This window comes from Telmatherina bonti (assembly GCF_933228915.1).
Source record: "Telmatherina bonti genome assembly, chromosome: 12".
Lineage (NCBI taxonomy): Eukaryota > Metazoa > Chordata > Actinopteri > Atheriniformes > Telmatherinidae > Telmatherina > Telmatherina bonti.
Window position 1 is genome coordinate 30829597 of NC_136610.1, and position 18766 is coordinate 30848362.

The 18766-nt window shown below is 40.7% G+C and overlaps 1 protein-coding gene across 1 annotated transcript; it reads left to right on the forward strand.

Annotated features, from left to right (window-relative positions):
- The first annotated feature begins 1444 nt into the window (after positions 1–1444).
- Positions 1445–15081, forward strand: dctn4 (dynactin 4). The gene is made up of 13 exons (XM_079250036.1): positions 1445–1655; positions 2307–2377; positions 2499–2677; positions 2871–2914; positions 3744–3851; positions 6455–6528; positions 9275–9387; positions 9470–9579; positions 9687–9760; positions 10124–10178; positions 10708–10815; positions 13613–13710; positions 13822–15081. The coding sequence occupies exons 1-13, from the start codon at positions 1521–1523 to the stop codon at positions 14039–14041; spliced, it is 1389 nt and encodes a 462-aa protein (XP_079106162.1). The 5' UTR covers positions 1445–1520; the 3' UTR covers positions 14042–15081.
- The last annotated feature ends 3685 nt before the right edge of the window (positions 15082–18766 follow it).

Below are 18766 nucleotides of genomic sequence, written 5' to 3' on the forward strand. Positions count from 1 at the left end.
TAACGATTCTGTTAATGTGTCGATCTTCAGCCATGGCTTGATACGTGGTTCTGTTGTGACTGATTTCATGAACTGGTGCAGCTCATCTTTAAATGACAAAAGTGAAAGAGTTATTCACTGATTTAAGAAAACATCCCACAGCTATCTCCCCTGTTGTCATTGACAGTCAGGTTGTTAAACCAGCAGAGCAATACTTTGGTACAGTAATCAGGTAGAAATTATGCTTTGAAATTCACATTCAGTATGCATATTTATTGTGGGTTATATCATTTTAATGTTGGTACTGTTTTTTTTTCTTTTACAAAAGTTTTTGTTGAACTATTTTCACCTTTTCTTTCATCTGGTGGCACATGCCACTTTCTGTTCACCCGACAAATTAGTTGCAGGGTATTGCAAACGTGCATCAACATTTCTGAGATTTTACCCTTTATAAAGTCAGCTCAGGTAAAAAGCTAGCTCTATTTTAGTTGAGCCAAACTATCTGTTGAGATGTTTTTTTTTTATTGCTTCTAGGATGCAGATATATGCCACAATACAAAACAAGCAGGTTATAAACGTATATTATCCTTGATGTCATCAGTTTTGTATAAGACAGCACTTTTATATGGTAGTGTGTATTGATAAGTTTTGTTACTACTTCTTTTTGCCATGTTTCACTGCTGAAGACTGACATAATTTGACCTGGTAAAGGTGTTGAATAAAGACAGAAGACACAGAAACAGCCTCAGATTAAAAGAGGTATCAGTGGTCATTTATCCCCTTGTACCATGAGAGAAAGTGAACTGAAGACAATTTGAACAATTCAGTATTTTATACCAGTGTTTTTCAACCAGTGTGCCTTGAAAGATTGTCAGGTGTGCCATGGGAAAGTATCTTATTCAAGATATTTTGACAAGAACAACTTCATATTGGTAATATAGACTACAGCGTTTCATTTTTCAACATTTTCGGAGTGTGGTGGGTCCTGTGATCTTTTCAATGAAAGTAATGTACTTTGGCTCAGAAAAGGTTGAAAAACTCTGTCTTATACTCAAGGCCGGATTATCCAATGGGCATGATGGGCACAGACCCAAAGGCCCACGCCCATGTGGGGCCCATGTAAGGCCCATGTAAGGCATATATGAGCAGTTTGGACATGAAACAAAATGTGTATAAAAGCCAGATAGTTACAACTCAGTGTCTAGTGCGTTGCTGTTGGTGCCACTGGCTGAGAGATGTTAGAAATGTCATTTCACAGTGTATCATTCACAATTTTTGCAATGTTGCGGTGGGGAAAGGGGCCCCTGGAACACTCTGAGCCCAAGGGCCTGTGCACTTTTAATCCGGCCCTGCTTATACTATGTGCATGCGCAACGGTCTTCGGAGCATACATGACCCTTTTTCCACAAGTGAATTTGAGACTGGCTCTTGTGGTTTCAACCACATGAGGTCGATAAAGAGCGAGTTGTGTTTCCGTAGGCAAGACAACCAGTGGTGACACCAACATTTGCAGAGGTCGGACACCGCCACTCCGCTGAGAGATGGCGTCTCTTCTGCAACCAGATAAGGTGGTCTATCTGGTTCGTGGGGAGAAAAGGATTAGAGCCCCCTTGTCTCAACTTTATTTCTGTCGCTACTGTAGTGAGCTACGATCTCTAGAATGTGTGTCTCACGAGGTACGTTTTTCTCCTTTCATCCCTTGATCATAGCAGGATAGCAGTTAGCTACTTTGTTGTTAGCTGGTCTGCTAGGCACTTTGACAGGTAGGTGGGGCTTGTCAGTTCATAGCCGATATTCTATTGGCTAAGCTGTTTATCAATCAACTGCTTGCACAACAATTCCCTCGTCTCATAGGCTGTGCAATTTAACTTCCGCTAATGTTAGCATTACGTCGAATATTGCAGAAATTAAGCTAGCTAGGTGTAAAGCTAGGTAGCTTGTGCTATACTTTGGGCTTAATGTTTTACTGTCTGAATAGGTTATATAAAATTTACTTTTTTTTTTTTTTCTCAAACACTTCATTTATCGCTGATTTACCTAACATAACACTTTACAGGTCTGATTCAGTAAATCTGGTGTAGTAGGCTAACAATTCTGGATACCACACCCAGAACTAATTAGCGTTATTCTTCTGCAGCAGCACATTCTTAGGAGGCTGTGTTTTTCTTTACAAAAACACAACCGGCACCTCAGTAAAGAGTACCAACCTTACATCTTACCATAAATGTTTTTTTTTTTTTTTTCAACCATTTGTCACGTTGTCACGCTTCTTTAAGAAATTGTAACTTTGAAATCTTGCTGAAAATCACACCTCTGTCTCTGATCAGGTGGACTCTCATTACTGTCCAAGCTGTTTGGAGAACATGCCATCTGCTGAGGCTAAGTTGAAAAAGAACAGGTGAGACTGTTCTGTATGAATGTATGAAATAGAGTCACACATCTAAACAGTTTTATTAATGCATACATTGTGTCTGCCCAGACTTTAATTCATTCTCAGTTGCGTCTGTGCTTTCCTGCAGGTGTGCAAACTGTTTTGACTGCCCGTGTTGTATGCATACGCTGTCCACTCGGGCTACTAATATCCCAGCCCCTGTACCCGATGATCCAACCAAGACAGCGATGAAAAAAGCCTACTATCTGGCTTGTGGGTTCTGTCGCTGGACCTCCAGGGATGTAGGAATGGCTGATAAATCAGTTGGTAAGTACTGATATAGTATAGATGTATAATAAAGTTACGACTTCTTTTTACACTATAAGCTTTTTACAGGAACTTGAGTTGTGACTCAAAAAGATGCTCATTGCTTCAGTTTATGATTAAAGGTGTTTTTGACTGTATTAGTTCTGTGTTATTGTCTTGAGTCTGATGTCTTGGTGCATTTTGTTCACTGCAGCCAGTGGTGGATGGCAGGAGCCAGAGAACCCTCATGCTCAGCGGGTATGCTTTTTCCTGTAATTATTCAAACACCCACAATCACATGTTTCCTAGTCATGCCCTTACTTTTAAATAGTTACATTCTCACATACTATGCCCAAGGCAAGAACAAACTAAGAAGCAGCTCATTTGCTTAAATGACAGTGAATCCCTTCATTTGTTAACTCAGATGTTTCAGATTGAGTAATAATATTGCAATGATAGTCATCAACAAGTGTAAAAAAGTTTAATTTTATGGTTATTTGCTTTTTTTGCATACAGGGTTGAGAAATCTGAAGTTTCTCACTACTTTGATCAAGATTTCCTTTCATACGAGTTTTTACCGGTTTTTCTCAACATTTTGCAGTCTTTTGCCATGACCTGTTAGGTGGTTTGCTGCTGCTTTCAAACATTTTGATAAATAAGTTTTTAAGAAATTTGTTGACCAATTGTCTTTAATGAAAACATCATAGCTTTTCCTTGTATTATTTCATTCCAATAAAATTAATTACAACAGTGGAATAATAATAATTATAATAGTAATAATAAAATAAATAATGATTATTTATATATATATATATATATATATATATATATATATATATATATATATATATATATATATATATATATTAAACAATAAATATAATAGTAAATATAATAATAGGTTTGACTCGATTTTCGGGGCATCTGAGGAACATGTGGAAGGTATTAAGTGCCTTGCTCAATGGTCCTCATCAGTTCATATCTATTGGCATGCCGGGGACCCAAACCTTGGTTCTTCAAACCAAAGCTCACCTATAATACACAATGCTTTGCTGACTTTTTGTATGAATGTTTTTCGTTTCTACAGATCAACAAGCTGATTGAGTATTACCAGCAGCTGGCCCACCGTGAGAAGCAGGAACGAGACAGGAAGAAGCTGGCCAGGAGACGACAGTGCATGCCTCTGGCATTTTCGGTAATCCGTTCTGTCTGAGCCAAACAGTATAATTCCGCTTCCTTAAAAATATGACATCCTTTAACCCTTTTCAATGCCAGCCTAATGTTGTGTCAGTGTTATTCTCTAACATCCAAGATCAACAATTATTTGCAGTAAGATAATGTAATGTAGTCTGTCCTATTCTGTCATATTAGCGAAGCAGAAGTGACACTCAGTATGTTCTCATGCACAAAAACGTTTAGCTGTAGTTATAGCTCAGCTAAGAATTTTATTTGGGCTACTCTTCTTGTTGCGCTCGCTTAATCACAGATTACAAACAAATTATGCAGAATATGTCTCTGAACATGCAACACATTGACTCTTGAAGGAGATGTGCTGCAGCAGCAGAAGACCTGATAAGGTCACACTTTGGGCCAATGTGCATCATTAAAACCCCACATGCTAGCTGAGTACTGTAGCTGTCCTCTTCCATACCTTCATGACCACAGTGTCGCATCTTCTCATGGCTGCTTCCAGTAGGGTAATACAACACGTCACAAAGCTCAAATCAGCTCCAACTGCTTTCTTCAACATGACGACGAGTTCACTGTGGTCCAGTGGTCTCCACAGTAACCAGATCTCCATCCACGAGAGCAGCTTTGGGATGTGGTGGAACCAGATGCTTTATGTCAATACAGAGCAACATTTCTGAGGAATGTTTCCAAAACCGTGTTGAATCCATGCCATAAAGAATTAAAACAATTCTGAAAAAAATCTAGGTCCAACCTCTTGCTAGTGAGGTGTACTTAATAAAGTGGCCAGCAAGTGTACATAGAGGAATAATTTTACTCTGGTTAAATCCACTGCAAATTATCAGGGTGTGTTAGTCCTACTTAAAAAAAAAAAAAAAAAGTTTAGTACTTATTTAATCTTCAACACACTGCTGGTGCATTCATGCGCCCGATTTTTGCAAGCGCTTGACAGCTGCCCCCGCATGAATGCGCCGAGATACAGTAACACAGTTCACTGTTCGTGAACTTGCAGGGCCACATTTAGAAGACAATGATGTGTCTGAAGGGGAACTCTTGGAGCTATTCTTTAACAGAGAGATCATCGCTCTGTTCGTCCGTCAGACTAATCGGTATGCGGACCAAGTAAAAGATGCAAAGGGGGACAGAGCAGGACAATCGAGTTGTGTTGCTCACTTTGAATTTCAAGGTAGAAAGCACCCCTGATCTTCACCACTAAAAAGGTCCAAAGAAAAACTATTAATTTCTGTTTGTGTGGTTATTTTTTTTCCCAAGAAATATATGAAAAAGACAATAAAAAGACTATGAACATATTTTTAAATTATTTATTACAACAATAAACAAGAAAGATATGTGCTTTTGAAACAGGTAGGCATGATTCTTTTTTCTGTTTGTCGGTCAGTTTAACCATCATCAGCATAAAAAAAATTATGTTTTTTTTCTCATAAAACTGCATTCTTTTTCACATAGTATCCAGTCTGATCCAGTATTAGTTGGAAAAATAACATGGTTATAATATCCTCTAACATCGTGTAAACATACTGAGTGTCAGCGTACTGTAGCCAAAGCAGGAAGGGAAAGATCTGTCTAATAATCATCTCCACGCTTTTGTAATGTTTTTTTAAAAAACGATCCATTTTCATTCAGATTTCCAAGCAGCAGCCAGCTCAGAGTTTCTCTTCAAAGACGACAACAAAGCAGCAAATATATTTGTTTTAAAAGTGGACATGCTCTCCATGCTGCTTACCTTGTTGGCATGTTGTCCACGCCCACTGCTCTCTGCTTTTACAATAACCCCATTAATGGAAATCAGTCCTTCCTGTTGTTATTTGGAACCGCTCGAGATGTGATGTCCTACAGCTGTTTTCTCATCACGGATGCATTTCTGTTGCTGCTGCATGTCATCAAATGTCACTAATGTGTTGCTTAATTGCTTTGGTTTCACTTTGTCCTTTATTCTCTCCTGTTTTTTTGTTTTTTTTCTTTGCTTCCGCACTCTGACATTTTGGTTTTACCCTCCCCCTCAGCAACACACTATTCATGTGGTGGTGAGTTGTATTTTTCACAACTTGAGTAGTCTCGTCTTCACAGTAGCACCGTCTTCCCTTCTCTCCCCCCTTTATTCCTTGTCTGTCACTGAGAGACCTCACTGATCACACAAAAGCCCCCTTGGTTAAAAGAGGCCAAAGTCCACACAAGGGGAGCTGTTGTTACTTCAAAGAAGAAAAGCAAAACAACACAATTTAAAGTTTTTGTAACCATATTAAAAAGAATAAATAATTAAATGAGAAAATGAAAAGAAAAACTTCCTTATTAAGTCCTAAATCCCAGTTGGTTCTCTTCCTCTCTGGAAGAAAAACACCTGTCTTTGTCTCTCACAACAAGGCATTAAAACTCATTGTGGTTTGTTTATTTATGCATCAAATGCTCCTTTTTTCTGTTTTTTGTTCACTGAAGTAATCATAAATTCAGTTTTTGGACCAAGGCCCTGTGTTAGAATTGTCTAGTAGGAAAAATAGCTGTAGATGAATGTCATAAATAATTCTGAGCTCCCCCCATTGGCTCTCATTTGGCGGTTTGCCTGATTCTGTCTTTTTCTGCGAATTTGTTCAGGAAAAATATGGCCTTGGAACACGACTGCAGAGGCAGAGGACCGGAGCTCCCGTATCAAGCCTGGCTGGTCTTTCGTGAGTTTTCTTTCACCCGATATACTGGAAAAATGCAGCTCCTTCCTTCTAGGTCCATATACCGAACCTTTCTCCTACTCCCACTTGAAGGAGAATGCAGCTACACATCACGTGTGTGCATGTTACTGATGATGTATTTGGATTAATGTTCCTTTGATTATTTTCAGGGTGCTATTTAAATCAATTACCAGAGCCTTTGAAATTTGCTTTTGATAATTTGGTAATCCATCACAATCCACAGTTCATCACCTTTCTTAATATCTTTTTTTTTTTTTTTCCAAGTTGCAAAATCACCTTGTCGTCGTGTAATTATGAGCACGGGTCATTTTAAAATCTTAATCAGAAAGCATCCAAGGACCTTTTTAAATGTAACATTTGGCAGACAGTAAACTGAAAAGGCATCAAATGGCGGTCTTGCGTACAATCTGGGATGGGAAAAAAAAAAGACGTTTTTCTCACTGTAGCTATAAAACTTTAACGCCAGTAGGCTAATTACAGTCGTACTGTATGGTCTATACCAGTTCTCATATGTTTGTTACATCACACACCACCTTTAGACAATATGAGACTCTCTGAACTCCGCCTTCGTGACTGACGTTAAATAATGCAGAAGAAACTGACCCTTTTCCATCAGGCGTGCTTCACACAAGGGCAGGTTAGATACAAATGAAAACTTTACTTATCGTTTAGTAGCAGCCATCATTGTTTTAAAAAGAGGTTTATCACAAGAACTGACATTTATACTTGGTGAACAACTCTTGAGCAGCCCTCAGAAAAGTCCTTGTAACCTCGAGGGGTCTGAGGCTATTCTGGTTGCTTGAATACTTCATTCATTTTCCAAACCGCTTATTCCAATTCAGGGTCGCGGGGAAGCTGGAGCCTATCCCAGCTGGCTTTGGGCGATAGGCAGGGTACACCCTGGACAGCTCACCAGTCCATCGCAGGGCCACACAGAGAGATGAACAACCACGCACGCTCACACTCATTCCTAGGGGCAATTTAGAGTGACCAATTAACCTATCATGCATGTGTTTGGATGGTGGGAGGAAGCCGGAGAACCCGGAGAAAACCCACGCACACACGGGGAAAACATGCAGTCTCCACACAGAAAGGCCACTGACCAAACCAGCCAAGGATCAAACCAGTGACCTTCTTGCTGTGAGGCCACAGTGCTAACCATTGCATATAAACTACATAAAAATAGTCATTTTCTGAACCGCTTAGTCTATTTAAGGGTCACTGGGAAGATGGAGCCTATCCCAGCAATCATTGGGCGAGAGGCAGGGTATAAATAGTGGAAAAAATGTCATCCATATCAGCTTTTCTCTTTAGCACAACCACACCACAACTTTCACTTCAATCTAATTTAGTAACCAAGCCCCCCCCCCTCCCAAAAACAAAAAATCATTAAAAAAAAAAAAAAATTGAAATTGAAATACCACTTTTTTTGTCTACTTAATTAATAGAAATGATGAATACACTCATATCAAAAGAAACATAATGCCTGTACATGCCATTACCTCCAGTTTTCTGTGGTTCATCATTGTCAAACAAAAACTGAGAGCTTTGGAGCTTTGTTTCTTTGTTTGGTGACAGCGCTGTAAAAAATGTCATGCAATCTGATCATGCTGGGTTGATAGCAGACCCCTGAAGAAGAATGTCCCTGTCATCTACTTATTAAAAATGATGTCAAAGTTGAGCAGTTGGTGAGTGGAAACATGGTGGTCAATGATGGGGATGAGAACGATGCTCCTACATCTGTAAACTGATCAGTAGATGTTCATTCAATCTCAGGTTAGACCATCCATCCATCCATCCATTCTTCCTTTCTTCCTTCTTACCTCACACTGCCTTTGCACAACAAGTTTAGTAATTTGAAGTGCTTCTGTCAGCTTTACTGGGAAGTTCAAGCACAAAACTTTCTTCCACATTTTACTCCAAAGACGACCAGAGATATAATGGTTTTCATTTGATTATTATAATAATAAAAAAAAAATCCATAAAGAGTGCTCAAATTGCATTTCATTTTATTTGCAAACTGTAACCACTAGAGCAGGGCTACTCAATTAGATAATCAGGTGGGCCAGATTTTCAAATTTAAAAAAAAAAAAAGGATCAGAGCCAGTAAATAAAGTAAGGGAAAATAAATCAGTGAAAATAAATAAAAAAAAGACACATTTACATTTTGAAAAATGAGTTAATTGATTTTTCTATTTTAAATTCAGTCCCACATGACAATGGCAAACGCACAAAATAAAATAATGAAAATTTCAGTCAGAGCCTATTTTTCTCTTAACTTTTAAAAATAAAAAGATCATATTAAACTAAACTAAAATCTGCGGTTTTTGTTGTCAATTTTGCATTTTGGGACAGAGAGCAACATGCTTGCTAGCACTACTCTTACAACTTCAAAACACAGCAACACGCCTTGGGGTTAATGTTGCTAGGCCACCAAGTGTTGCATTCATGGCCTGCATAACTGTAGGATTGTAGGCTACTTAATCAGCGTAGGAATGACTGAAGGTTCTTGATTAATATCTCTATTCTTTTACATGAGCTGGGCCACATAGAAGTTGGTTCTGGGCCGCATGTGGCCTGCGGGCCGCCATTTAAAGAGGCCTGCACTAGAGGGTCCACCTGTAGTACACAAACCACTGCTACTGTGTTGTTAGCTCTCAGCTATCTAAACTCTGATTATCAAAGAGAATCAAACAACTATTAAGCAGTGTTTGTGTTTCTGAATCAGCCTTAAAGAGGGCGAGGACCAGAAGGAGATCAGCATCGAGCCTGCCCAGGCCCTGGATGAGGTGGAGCCTCTGCCTGAGGATTGTTACACCCGACCCATCAGTTTACCAGAAGGTAAGATTTTGCTGAGAAACTACACTGATTACCTTTCTAACAGTGGATGAGTTAAATCTAAACTTTTTCTCGTCTTTCCCAGTAACTACGCTGAGGCAGAGGCTTCTGCAGCCGGACTTCCAGCCTGCAGGGGCGTCTCAGCTCCACCCCCGACACAAACACCTTCTGATGAAGCGCTCGCTGCGCTGCAGGGTCAGTAAAGCTTCACGACGTTGCTACTCTGCATCAATAAAAGCTTCTCTCTTCTTGTGTATCACATTAATATAACACTTTTTTTTTTTCTTAATGGCTTTCTCCAGAAATGTGAGCACAACCTGAGCAAGCCGGAGTTTAATCCAACTTCAATCAAGTTCAAAATCCAGCTGGTGGCTGTGTGAGTACTGGGAATAATGGGTACAGTTTATAAGTCAACTTCCAGCACCTTAATGACAATCCCTTTGCTGAAATGCACGTTTTCATAAAATTCATTAAGATTAATTGCATTTTTATTTCAAAACTTCACTGACAAACGACAACCCTGAAGCACTTCTGCATATTTATTAACCTTCAGGTGTTTTAGATTCAAGTCAGGCAGCAGATCTCATGTTTAATCAGATCAGACTTTGTAATCGATGTTCTTTAGAGTTCAGTGATCAGCTCTCAGGCTGTAATGAATACAGCCGAACACCACATTGAATGCTGTCAGGGTGTTTTAGTGTTTGTGTATTGATTAGCACTCATCTTCATCTTCCCACAGGAGTTATATCCCCGAAGTGAGAATTATGTCCATTCCAAACCTCCGATACACAAAGGTCAGCGAGTGCTCTGCTTTTTGTTTTTCCTGTTCAGATTTCATGTCTCAGTATTTTTTAATGCCAATAAGCTGTTAAATCAAGTGCCTTTTAGAAGTTCATCTAATTTACCAGACATGTCTGGAAGAACTGGATGAAGAACCCAGATTTACTGGACTGTGCTGAAAAGCAGATTGGCCATAACTAGATTATGTAAAAGTAGCTTTAACATTACACCAAGGATGTCCAGCTCCAGCCTTGAGGGCCAGAATCCTGCAGGTTTTCAATATATCCCTGCTCAAACACACCTGACTCAAATTAAACAGTAATAGCACTTAATTAGTAGTTGCAGAACTTCATTGGCTGTTTGATCCATTTAATGGAAGCCGGGTGTGTTGGAACAGGAATATGTGGAAACCTGCAGGACAGTAGCCCTCAAGGACCGACTTTGGACACCACTGCATTACACCAAAACTGCATTATAACATTACATTGAACCCAAGTAGAAGTCTTTTTATTTATGTATTCATTATTTTTTTTATGTACATAGGAGAGTCAGGTGCTGCTAACCCTGACCAACCCAGTGGAGAACGTCACCCACGTTACACTGGCTGCTTGTGATGAGGAAGACCCTGATGATATAAACAGCACTGCTAAGGTATCTAAATATGTTTTCTTCTTTCCACTGATTTTCAATCAGGACAAAACATGCTGTTTGTAGCTTGTTTAATAATATGAAAGCTGCATCTAACAGAGTTTCTTGGAAACAAAACACAGGTGAACCCATTACACCAAGGATACTGAATCCTGGTCCTCGAGGGCCGATGTCCTGCAGGTTTTCTAAGTATCCGTGCTAGAACACATCTGACACAGAATTAGACAAGATCTGTACATGTCTGCTAAATACACATTGGTTTGAATCACGTGTGTTGCAGTGGGGAAACTTGGAAAACCTGCAGGACACCACCCCTCGAGGACCAGGACTGAGTATCCCTGCACTACACTATACACCATGGGTGGGCAACTCTGGTCCTTGAGGGCCGCAGTCCTCCCAAGTGTTCATAGTTTCCCTGCTGCAACACCTGACTCAAATTAAACCAAATCAAAATCAAATCAAAGATACTTTTATTTATCCCCGAGGGGAAATTTAAGGTTCAAGCCAGCGAGTCCAACATTAGACATACAGACATTTACATTTGACAAGTTTACAGAACTGAACTAAACCTTAGGCCCGCAGCCAGTTTTACCAGCGCCACCTTGTAAATAAGGAAAAGAGGACATGAGGAAGTATGGGTGGGTGTTGGGAAAAAAGAAGTATCTCTACACTTCACCTAAAGTGGGAACGATAAAGATGCAACAAAAAAACACACCTCTAAAAGCACAAATTCAGACAAAAGACAACGCACAAAATGGGAGGGGGGGGGGTGGCTGGGGTCTCCCAGACAGTCAAGTGAGGTTGCAGCCAGCCAAATAGCGTGGCCATCTAACTGGTCGTCCGTAAGTGGAGGGAGGGGCGAGGTCCGGAGAAGGCGGTGAAAGATAGGAGAGTGTGTCTGTAACAGTGGGAGTGAGTGTGAGTGTGTGTGTTCAGTGAGTGAGTCTGTGAACTTTCCCCAGTTCATCTGTGCCACCTGATGTAAACGCGGCCTTGAGAGCTGAGCTGAGCTGAGTTGAGTTTAAGTTCTACAGGCCTGAGAAAGGGAGGGGGGTTAGGAGGGGGACTGAGTATCAGACAGCATTACATTCCAGGAGATGTGATAACCAGCCTGCCCAAGGCCAGTCAGGGAGCCAGATTCAGATAACAGCTTTGTTTTGGGTCAAGCTAAGCTTCGTTTGGCTCAGCTTTGAGTCCTCAGTGGTCTCAGTCGGACTCCGAAACAGCCGAATCGGGGGGTCAGTTTCCACCAAAACCGAGCAACAGCTTCTCCGTGATGTTTCTCACCTACGGTTGAGCTCCAGAACCACAACCAGCCAACCAGTTTGGGCCAGACTGGCATCCAGTCGCGGTCCAGCGCTGTCATGTCATGAGTTCGAGTGCTAGTTGCTCGGCATAGTCCATCACAGATCTTCCAAAATTTGCGAGACAGCAGGAAACCGCACACACCAAACAGCAGAAACCCAGTTATCATAGATCCAGTTGTGTAGAAATCTCCACAGAAAGAAGCAGCAGGCACATGACCTTTATCACGTATCCAGCAGCATGCACTCCGTCGGGACCTGCGGGCTCCCCTTCGCCCATTCTTTGGGGAAAAAAGATTTGATAAGTTGTATTGAGAGACCAGCTGACCAGATCCATGATTTAAATTTGGAAGGAAATGGAGCAAGAGGCTTAGATAGATAGATGACAATACAAAGAAGCAGCAGGTCAAAGTGGGAACGGGAGGGAGAGAAAAAGCGTCCGTCCTCTTCGAGAGCAGGAAGCAAAAAAAAAAAAAAAATTTAATGGCTAATTAGCAGACATGTGCGGCGTTTAATGTCAAGCTCTTCACCAGTCTGTTAGGTCTGATGTGTGTCAGGCGTGTTGTAGCAGGAAAACTTAATTACATTTTTCAAACTCTGAGCACTTGCAGGACTGCAGCCCTCGACTGTCGCCCCCCCCCCCCCCCCCCCCCCCCCCCCGCTATACATCATGTTGTTGTGATTCAGTCTAAATTCTTCAAGAAAAATCTGTCTGATGACCTGAAAATGTTTTAGCGTACATGTCAGGGCTGTTTGGATTGTCATTGTGCACCTATTTAAAAAAAAAATCCCTTGGCGCAGCCTTTTATTTAGGATGAGTAGTCTTCACATCTTTCATCACACCTTCCTGTGGGTGAACGGTCATCTTCACTTCCTGTTGCCGCCTGTCTTAGTCTCTTAAATGATGAAGTCATCCTGGGCCAGCTTGGGTAAAGAGGAGCTCCGGGGCAAAACAGAGCATCTTCATGACCCATTTCTATTCCCATCATTTCCAAATGGAACACTCTGTCCTTTGTCCCTGCTTGATGTGATATTTAAGCGCCTGGAGGGCAATGTGAACCACATCGAGGCACGCTCAGCTGAATTTAGCAGCCAGCTGGTTTCACACACCTGTTAACATGTGCAGTGTGTTGCATTTGTATGATCTGTTTGGGATTTTGACACTTTTGTTTGTGCTTTATTTTTACTTTTCCAGCACTGTCAGCCCAGACAGTTTGTAGGTACTAAATGTCACCTAAAATCGTGTTTTGTGTCTGGATCAACCTTCATCCCGCCGAGGTGCATTAAAAAATGTGCTTTAGGCCTGAACGATGTGGGAGAAAAAACCTCTTAATTACATTTTTCTGACCAGTATTGCGATTGCAATCTGGATCTGATTTTCTTTTTTTTTCATTGATTTTTATTCTATAAACATTGTAGACTAAGTGTGTCGTCCTCCAGATGTTTTATTTTTCTTCTCGTAAAATCTTATTTCCTCTTCAACATGTTTTTATCAGGTTATTGTTCCAAGTAAGGAACTGGTCTTGGCTGGAAAGGATGCTGCTGCTGAGTATGATGAACTGGCTGAACCTCAGGACTTCCAGGATGATCCAGAGTAAGCACATACATACACACACACACACACACACACACACACACACACACACTCTCCAGCTGAAGTAAAAGTGTGAGGTAACTCTTGACACAATCTCTCTCTGCATTCCAGTGTTGTTGCCTTTAGGAAATCCAACAAGATTGGCTTTTTCATCAAAGTTGTCCCCCAGAAGGAAGAGGACGTGGATGTCACTGTTTCATTTAAGATCCGACATGACTTCCGCAACCTGGCTGCCCCCATCCGGCCAAGCGAGGAAGGATCCGACACTGCCACTGAAGCCATTTGGCTCACCCATCATGTAGAGCTGAGGCTGGGACCGCTCGCTCCCTGAAAACAGATACAAACAGTAGGCCTTTTGTCCGCTAGTTTCTCCAGGCTGTAAGGTTAATTTCACGTAAAACTGGTTTCTGATTCAGCTCAATATGACATTTTCTTTGTTTTAGGTAATAAACAGATATGTTGTGGTAAATGCTGTGATTGCATTGCAGCTTTTCTTTGCTGCCCAGGATATAAAAGTAAACGCAACCATGCTTGACTGCAAATTAACTGATAAGTAACTAATATATTACAAGTAGTTTTTTTTTTAGTTTTTTTTTTTACTACATCATCCTCTTTCTGTACTTAAACACTATACCTTCTGTCCATCAGATGCACTTATGGAGTGAATTTACTTGCAGTAAACGCATCCAGATACAGTTACTTATTAAAACAGTTAAGTTTTCTTTAGAAACTCCTCATATTTGCTGTTGTCTGGTTCTCTCTATAGTACACAGTATTTTCCTCTCTGTCTTCGTCTCCATGTATTTTGTCTTATTCTATCAATTTAATCTGAATTGTTTTTCTTTACAGTCTGACATTTAAGTATGACTAAAAGGTTAAAGTTTAAAATAACAACCTGATTGTACAAACTGGGTGAGCAGAATCAGAAATCAGAATCTGAGAACAATCTAAACAAGGCACTGTGTTGCAACGCACACTGCGCTTCTCGTTTGTGTGTTAGTCAGTTTTATTTGCAGTTGCATTAACGTGCATGCTTACACTATAGCAGTTTGACAATGTCGTCGCATTGGCATCAGAAAGGTGTGTTTTCGGTTGAGGATACATGCTGATAATTTTATAATTTCAGAGCCGCTCTGTGCTGAGGAGAAGCAGTGCAGAGCCATATGTAGATTGGTTTTTAGGGTTTATCCCCCATGGATTAGAAGTCTGAGCCTGCAAGCGCCGGCAAGGATTTTACAGTGTTCAGCAGCACTTTAACCACCAAGGTTAGAAGTAAATTGTGAGTGTAGATTATTTCTTGAAGTAGATGATTTATGAGCAGACAGAGTGGAGTCACAATTGGGTCTTTTTTGTCATTTTCTTTATTTTTTTCCACAGCAGACCCATAGTGGGCTTGAAAAAAACTGTTAAACTGGACATACTGGTGGACATGCTGTTTACAGCTTATAAAGCAGGAGAGCAGATTTTCTGTTTAGACTCTGTTTATGACCCTCTTTCTCACAGTTCATCATACAAATACTATACTGTTGTCTGACATTGCACATTGAAAAAAATTATAGGAAAGTCTGTAAATCTCATTAAAGTACAAATACCCATCATATATATGTACCAGGACACTATTTTGTCTGAATGATGAACTTGTTTTTGGTTTAAGGACATCACTGACAAGCCTGTCGGTGTGTATTGTAAGGTGACTTTTTTTCCCTTTGCCAGTGTGCACACTTATCAAACAGTTGTACATCACAGTTAATCTTCAGTCCTAATAAAATAATGCAATACCGCCAAGAGGCCCTGTGTTTTTATGCTGTTGGAAAAAGTGACTTTAAAGTGTGTTCTTTTATTTTATTTTTCTTTGCTGAGTCATTTGGGACATTATCAGAAGAAGGCATTAATTTGAAATGATGGCTTTTGCAGCTTGGCTAATGACTACTGAGCTGTTTTTCTTGTTCATCAAGCTCCTGATTGAAATCTGTTCTAAAACTAGTTTTCTGTGAGCCAAAGTTTGCTATAACAAGAAATTCAGAGGACAATTCTCTACACGTTAATCTTTTACATGATGTTATAAACAATACGCTCTCCAGCCAGTTGGAGAAACTCTCCTGAGATGTTGCTCCATATTAATTTAACAGCATCACACAGTTGCTGCAGATTTGTTGGCTGTACATCCAAGACGAGAACTGCCATCCCACCACGTCCCAAAGCTGCTTCACTGAGACTGGTGATTGGTGGAGGCCATTGGAGTACAGTCATCGTCTTGTTGAAGAAAGCATTTGGAGATGATTTTAACTCGGTGACATAGTGCATCAAACTGCTGGAAGGATCCAGAAGAAGATGCTGCTGCTGTGGTCATGCAGGGATGGACATGGTCAGCATCAATACTCAGGTAGGCTGTGACATTTAAATGTTGTCTATTTCTTACTACATGCAGCCCCCACAGTGTGCAAAGGGAACATTCCTTACACCAGGGGTGTCCAGCTTCAGTCCTCGATGGCAACAATCCTACAGGTTTTAATTCACCCCTGTTTAAACACACCTGACTCGAATAATTAGCTAAAGTTCACAGGCTGTTAGAGTCAGGTGTGTTGAAGCAGGAATACGTCCAAACCCTGCAGGACAGCAGCCCTTGAGGGCCAACTTTGGACACTTTCTCTTACACAGTATACCACCACCAGCCTGAACTGTTGCATCAAAGCAGGTTGGGTCCATGCTTTCATTTTAATGCCAAATTCTGACCCAAGCATCTAAATGCTGGATACTCATCAGAACAGGCCCCATTTCCCCCCTCTTTTATTGTACAGTTATGGGAAGCCTCTGTTATTTGAAGCCTGTCAGAAGTGGCACCTGGTGTGGTCTTCTGATGCTGTAGCCCATCTGCTTCCAGGGTCAACATGTTGTGCATTCAGAGATATTTTACTGCTTAACTTGTATGTAACCAGTGATTATTTAAGTCACTGTTTCTTTTCTATAATCTCTAATCAGGCTGCCCATTGTACTCTGATATATAAAAGAACATACATATTGGTCCAGACAACTGCTGCTCACTGGATTATGTTTCTTTTCAGAGTGTTCTCTGTAAACCCTGGAGATATTGAATATCAGCAGTTTCTGAAAGATTCAAGTCTGTCTGGCACCAACAATCATGTCACATCTAAAGTCAAATAAATCTTCCTCCTTCATGGCAATGCTTAGTTTGAGCTTCAAGTAATCTTTTCCATCTCTACCTGCCTAAATGCACCAGACTTCTGCCTTATGATTGGCTAATTGGTTATTTGAACTGGCTTATTAAATGGGAAATTAATGTATATTTATTTAACACTATCACCTCCCTGTTGATACACTATCTGCAATGCTTCAAAACTGTTTGCAGGATATGTCTGATCCTTGTAATTTTCTCTCCACAGGGTGGAGCCACAGGCCAACAGATTTCACACAGCAGCATCTCTGAATGGCGCTTTTGAGCTTTGACCTGAAAGCAAACACATTCAGCCTCCATCATCGTTCTAAACGACTATACATGTTGAAACATTACTTGGACTGATAACACATGACTGACAGAACACAATGAGGCCCCCCCCCCCAGACAAACATATTATAATAAAGCCAAGCAAAGCTTTTTTCAGGATATGAGTCACGAGGATGAAATGTCTACTTGTCAACATTAGGAGGAGACAGTAATGGAATTTGTGCTCCAGCAGATGCTGTTTCTCATTCTCCACTTATCAGTCCTGTTCAGGGATGGTTTGTACACATGTGTTGGTGTGGTACCTCTGAAAAAGGCAGATCAGATATGTGTGATGCAGGTATGCTGCAGCTCCCCGGTCAGGCTCTCTGCTGTGTAAACACACCCACTCCATCTAGGTAATAAAGCTATGATTTTCTTTTATCTTCTGCAGATATAAACGGCCCAGAAAAGCACCCTGTGTGAAAGCCATAAATCACCAGAGAAGATGAGGTAATAAAGCACACACGGGCTCAGTCCATGCCACTGAAACAACCCAGACTCCCTCATCAAATGCAGCTGATGATAGCAGTAGCTGACTTGCAGAGCACAGCAGTGGTGCACTAAGCCTTACTTACTGGGCTACTACTTTGCTGCTGAGTTTTCTTTTTATTTTTTTTTATTTAAGATGCTATGCTTTGTTTCGTTCATCCATAGTCATTGTCACAGCCATTATTTAATCTAACTCAACACAGAGGATTGATGAGAAATAACTGAATTGCATTCGGCATAAGGTGATTTATGCAGTAACCCAATCACTGACTCATGAGCAGGCCTTGAAAAATCCCCCAAAATCCATGCGGATGACAAACTCCTGGATTCCTCCAGTCAGGATAATATTTTCCTGGATCAAAACTAGATTAATTTCACACACAGCATTCAGCTCATGTTTGAAGAACTCCGCACCGTAAACAGCACAGAAATCTGATCTTTGTAGATGTTACAGGGATTAGAAATGAATATCACCATTTTCTAAGTGTGAGTGTGTACAGTAACTCCTCTCTGTTCAAGACTAACATTTTTCTTTCTTTTAAAGACAGCCAGCCTTGACCAGATGAAAAAAAAAAAAAAAAAAATCTCACTGAATTGCTAGTTTGCATGGACCCAAGACCTTTCCGCAATTACATCATCCCCCAAACTGCCAGTAAAAGTCACCCACAGAGGAGGCATGACACACGCAAGCAAAAAGAAGAGAAAAGCAGCACTTCAGCAGGGACAGGAAATTCCCTTCTCCTAATAAAAAGATCTATCATTTCTCTACACATGATCCCTTACAGACAGCTGGCACGGTACAAGCATCAAGGATAGAGGTGTGTTTTCTCCATTAGATCTGTCAGGTGGATGATTATTACTAATGAAACCCTCAGAGGACTCTATTTTCTCCTGCTTGTCTACCACAATGGTTTGGACATGTCCTGTTTCTGCGTGTGTCTCCTAGCAAAAGAAATCTAGTAGCAATTTTACTCTTCGCCCCCTTTTTTTAGGTTGAGTAGCAAGCCTGGAGGTGCTCCGAGTGATTAATCACCCTCTTCATTTTCTGCTCACCAGACCATCATC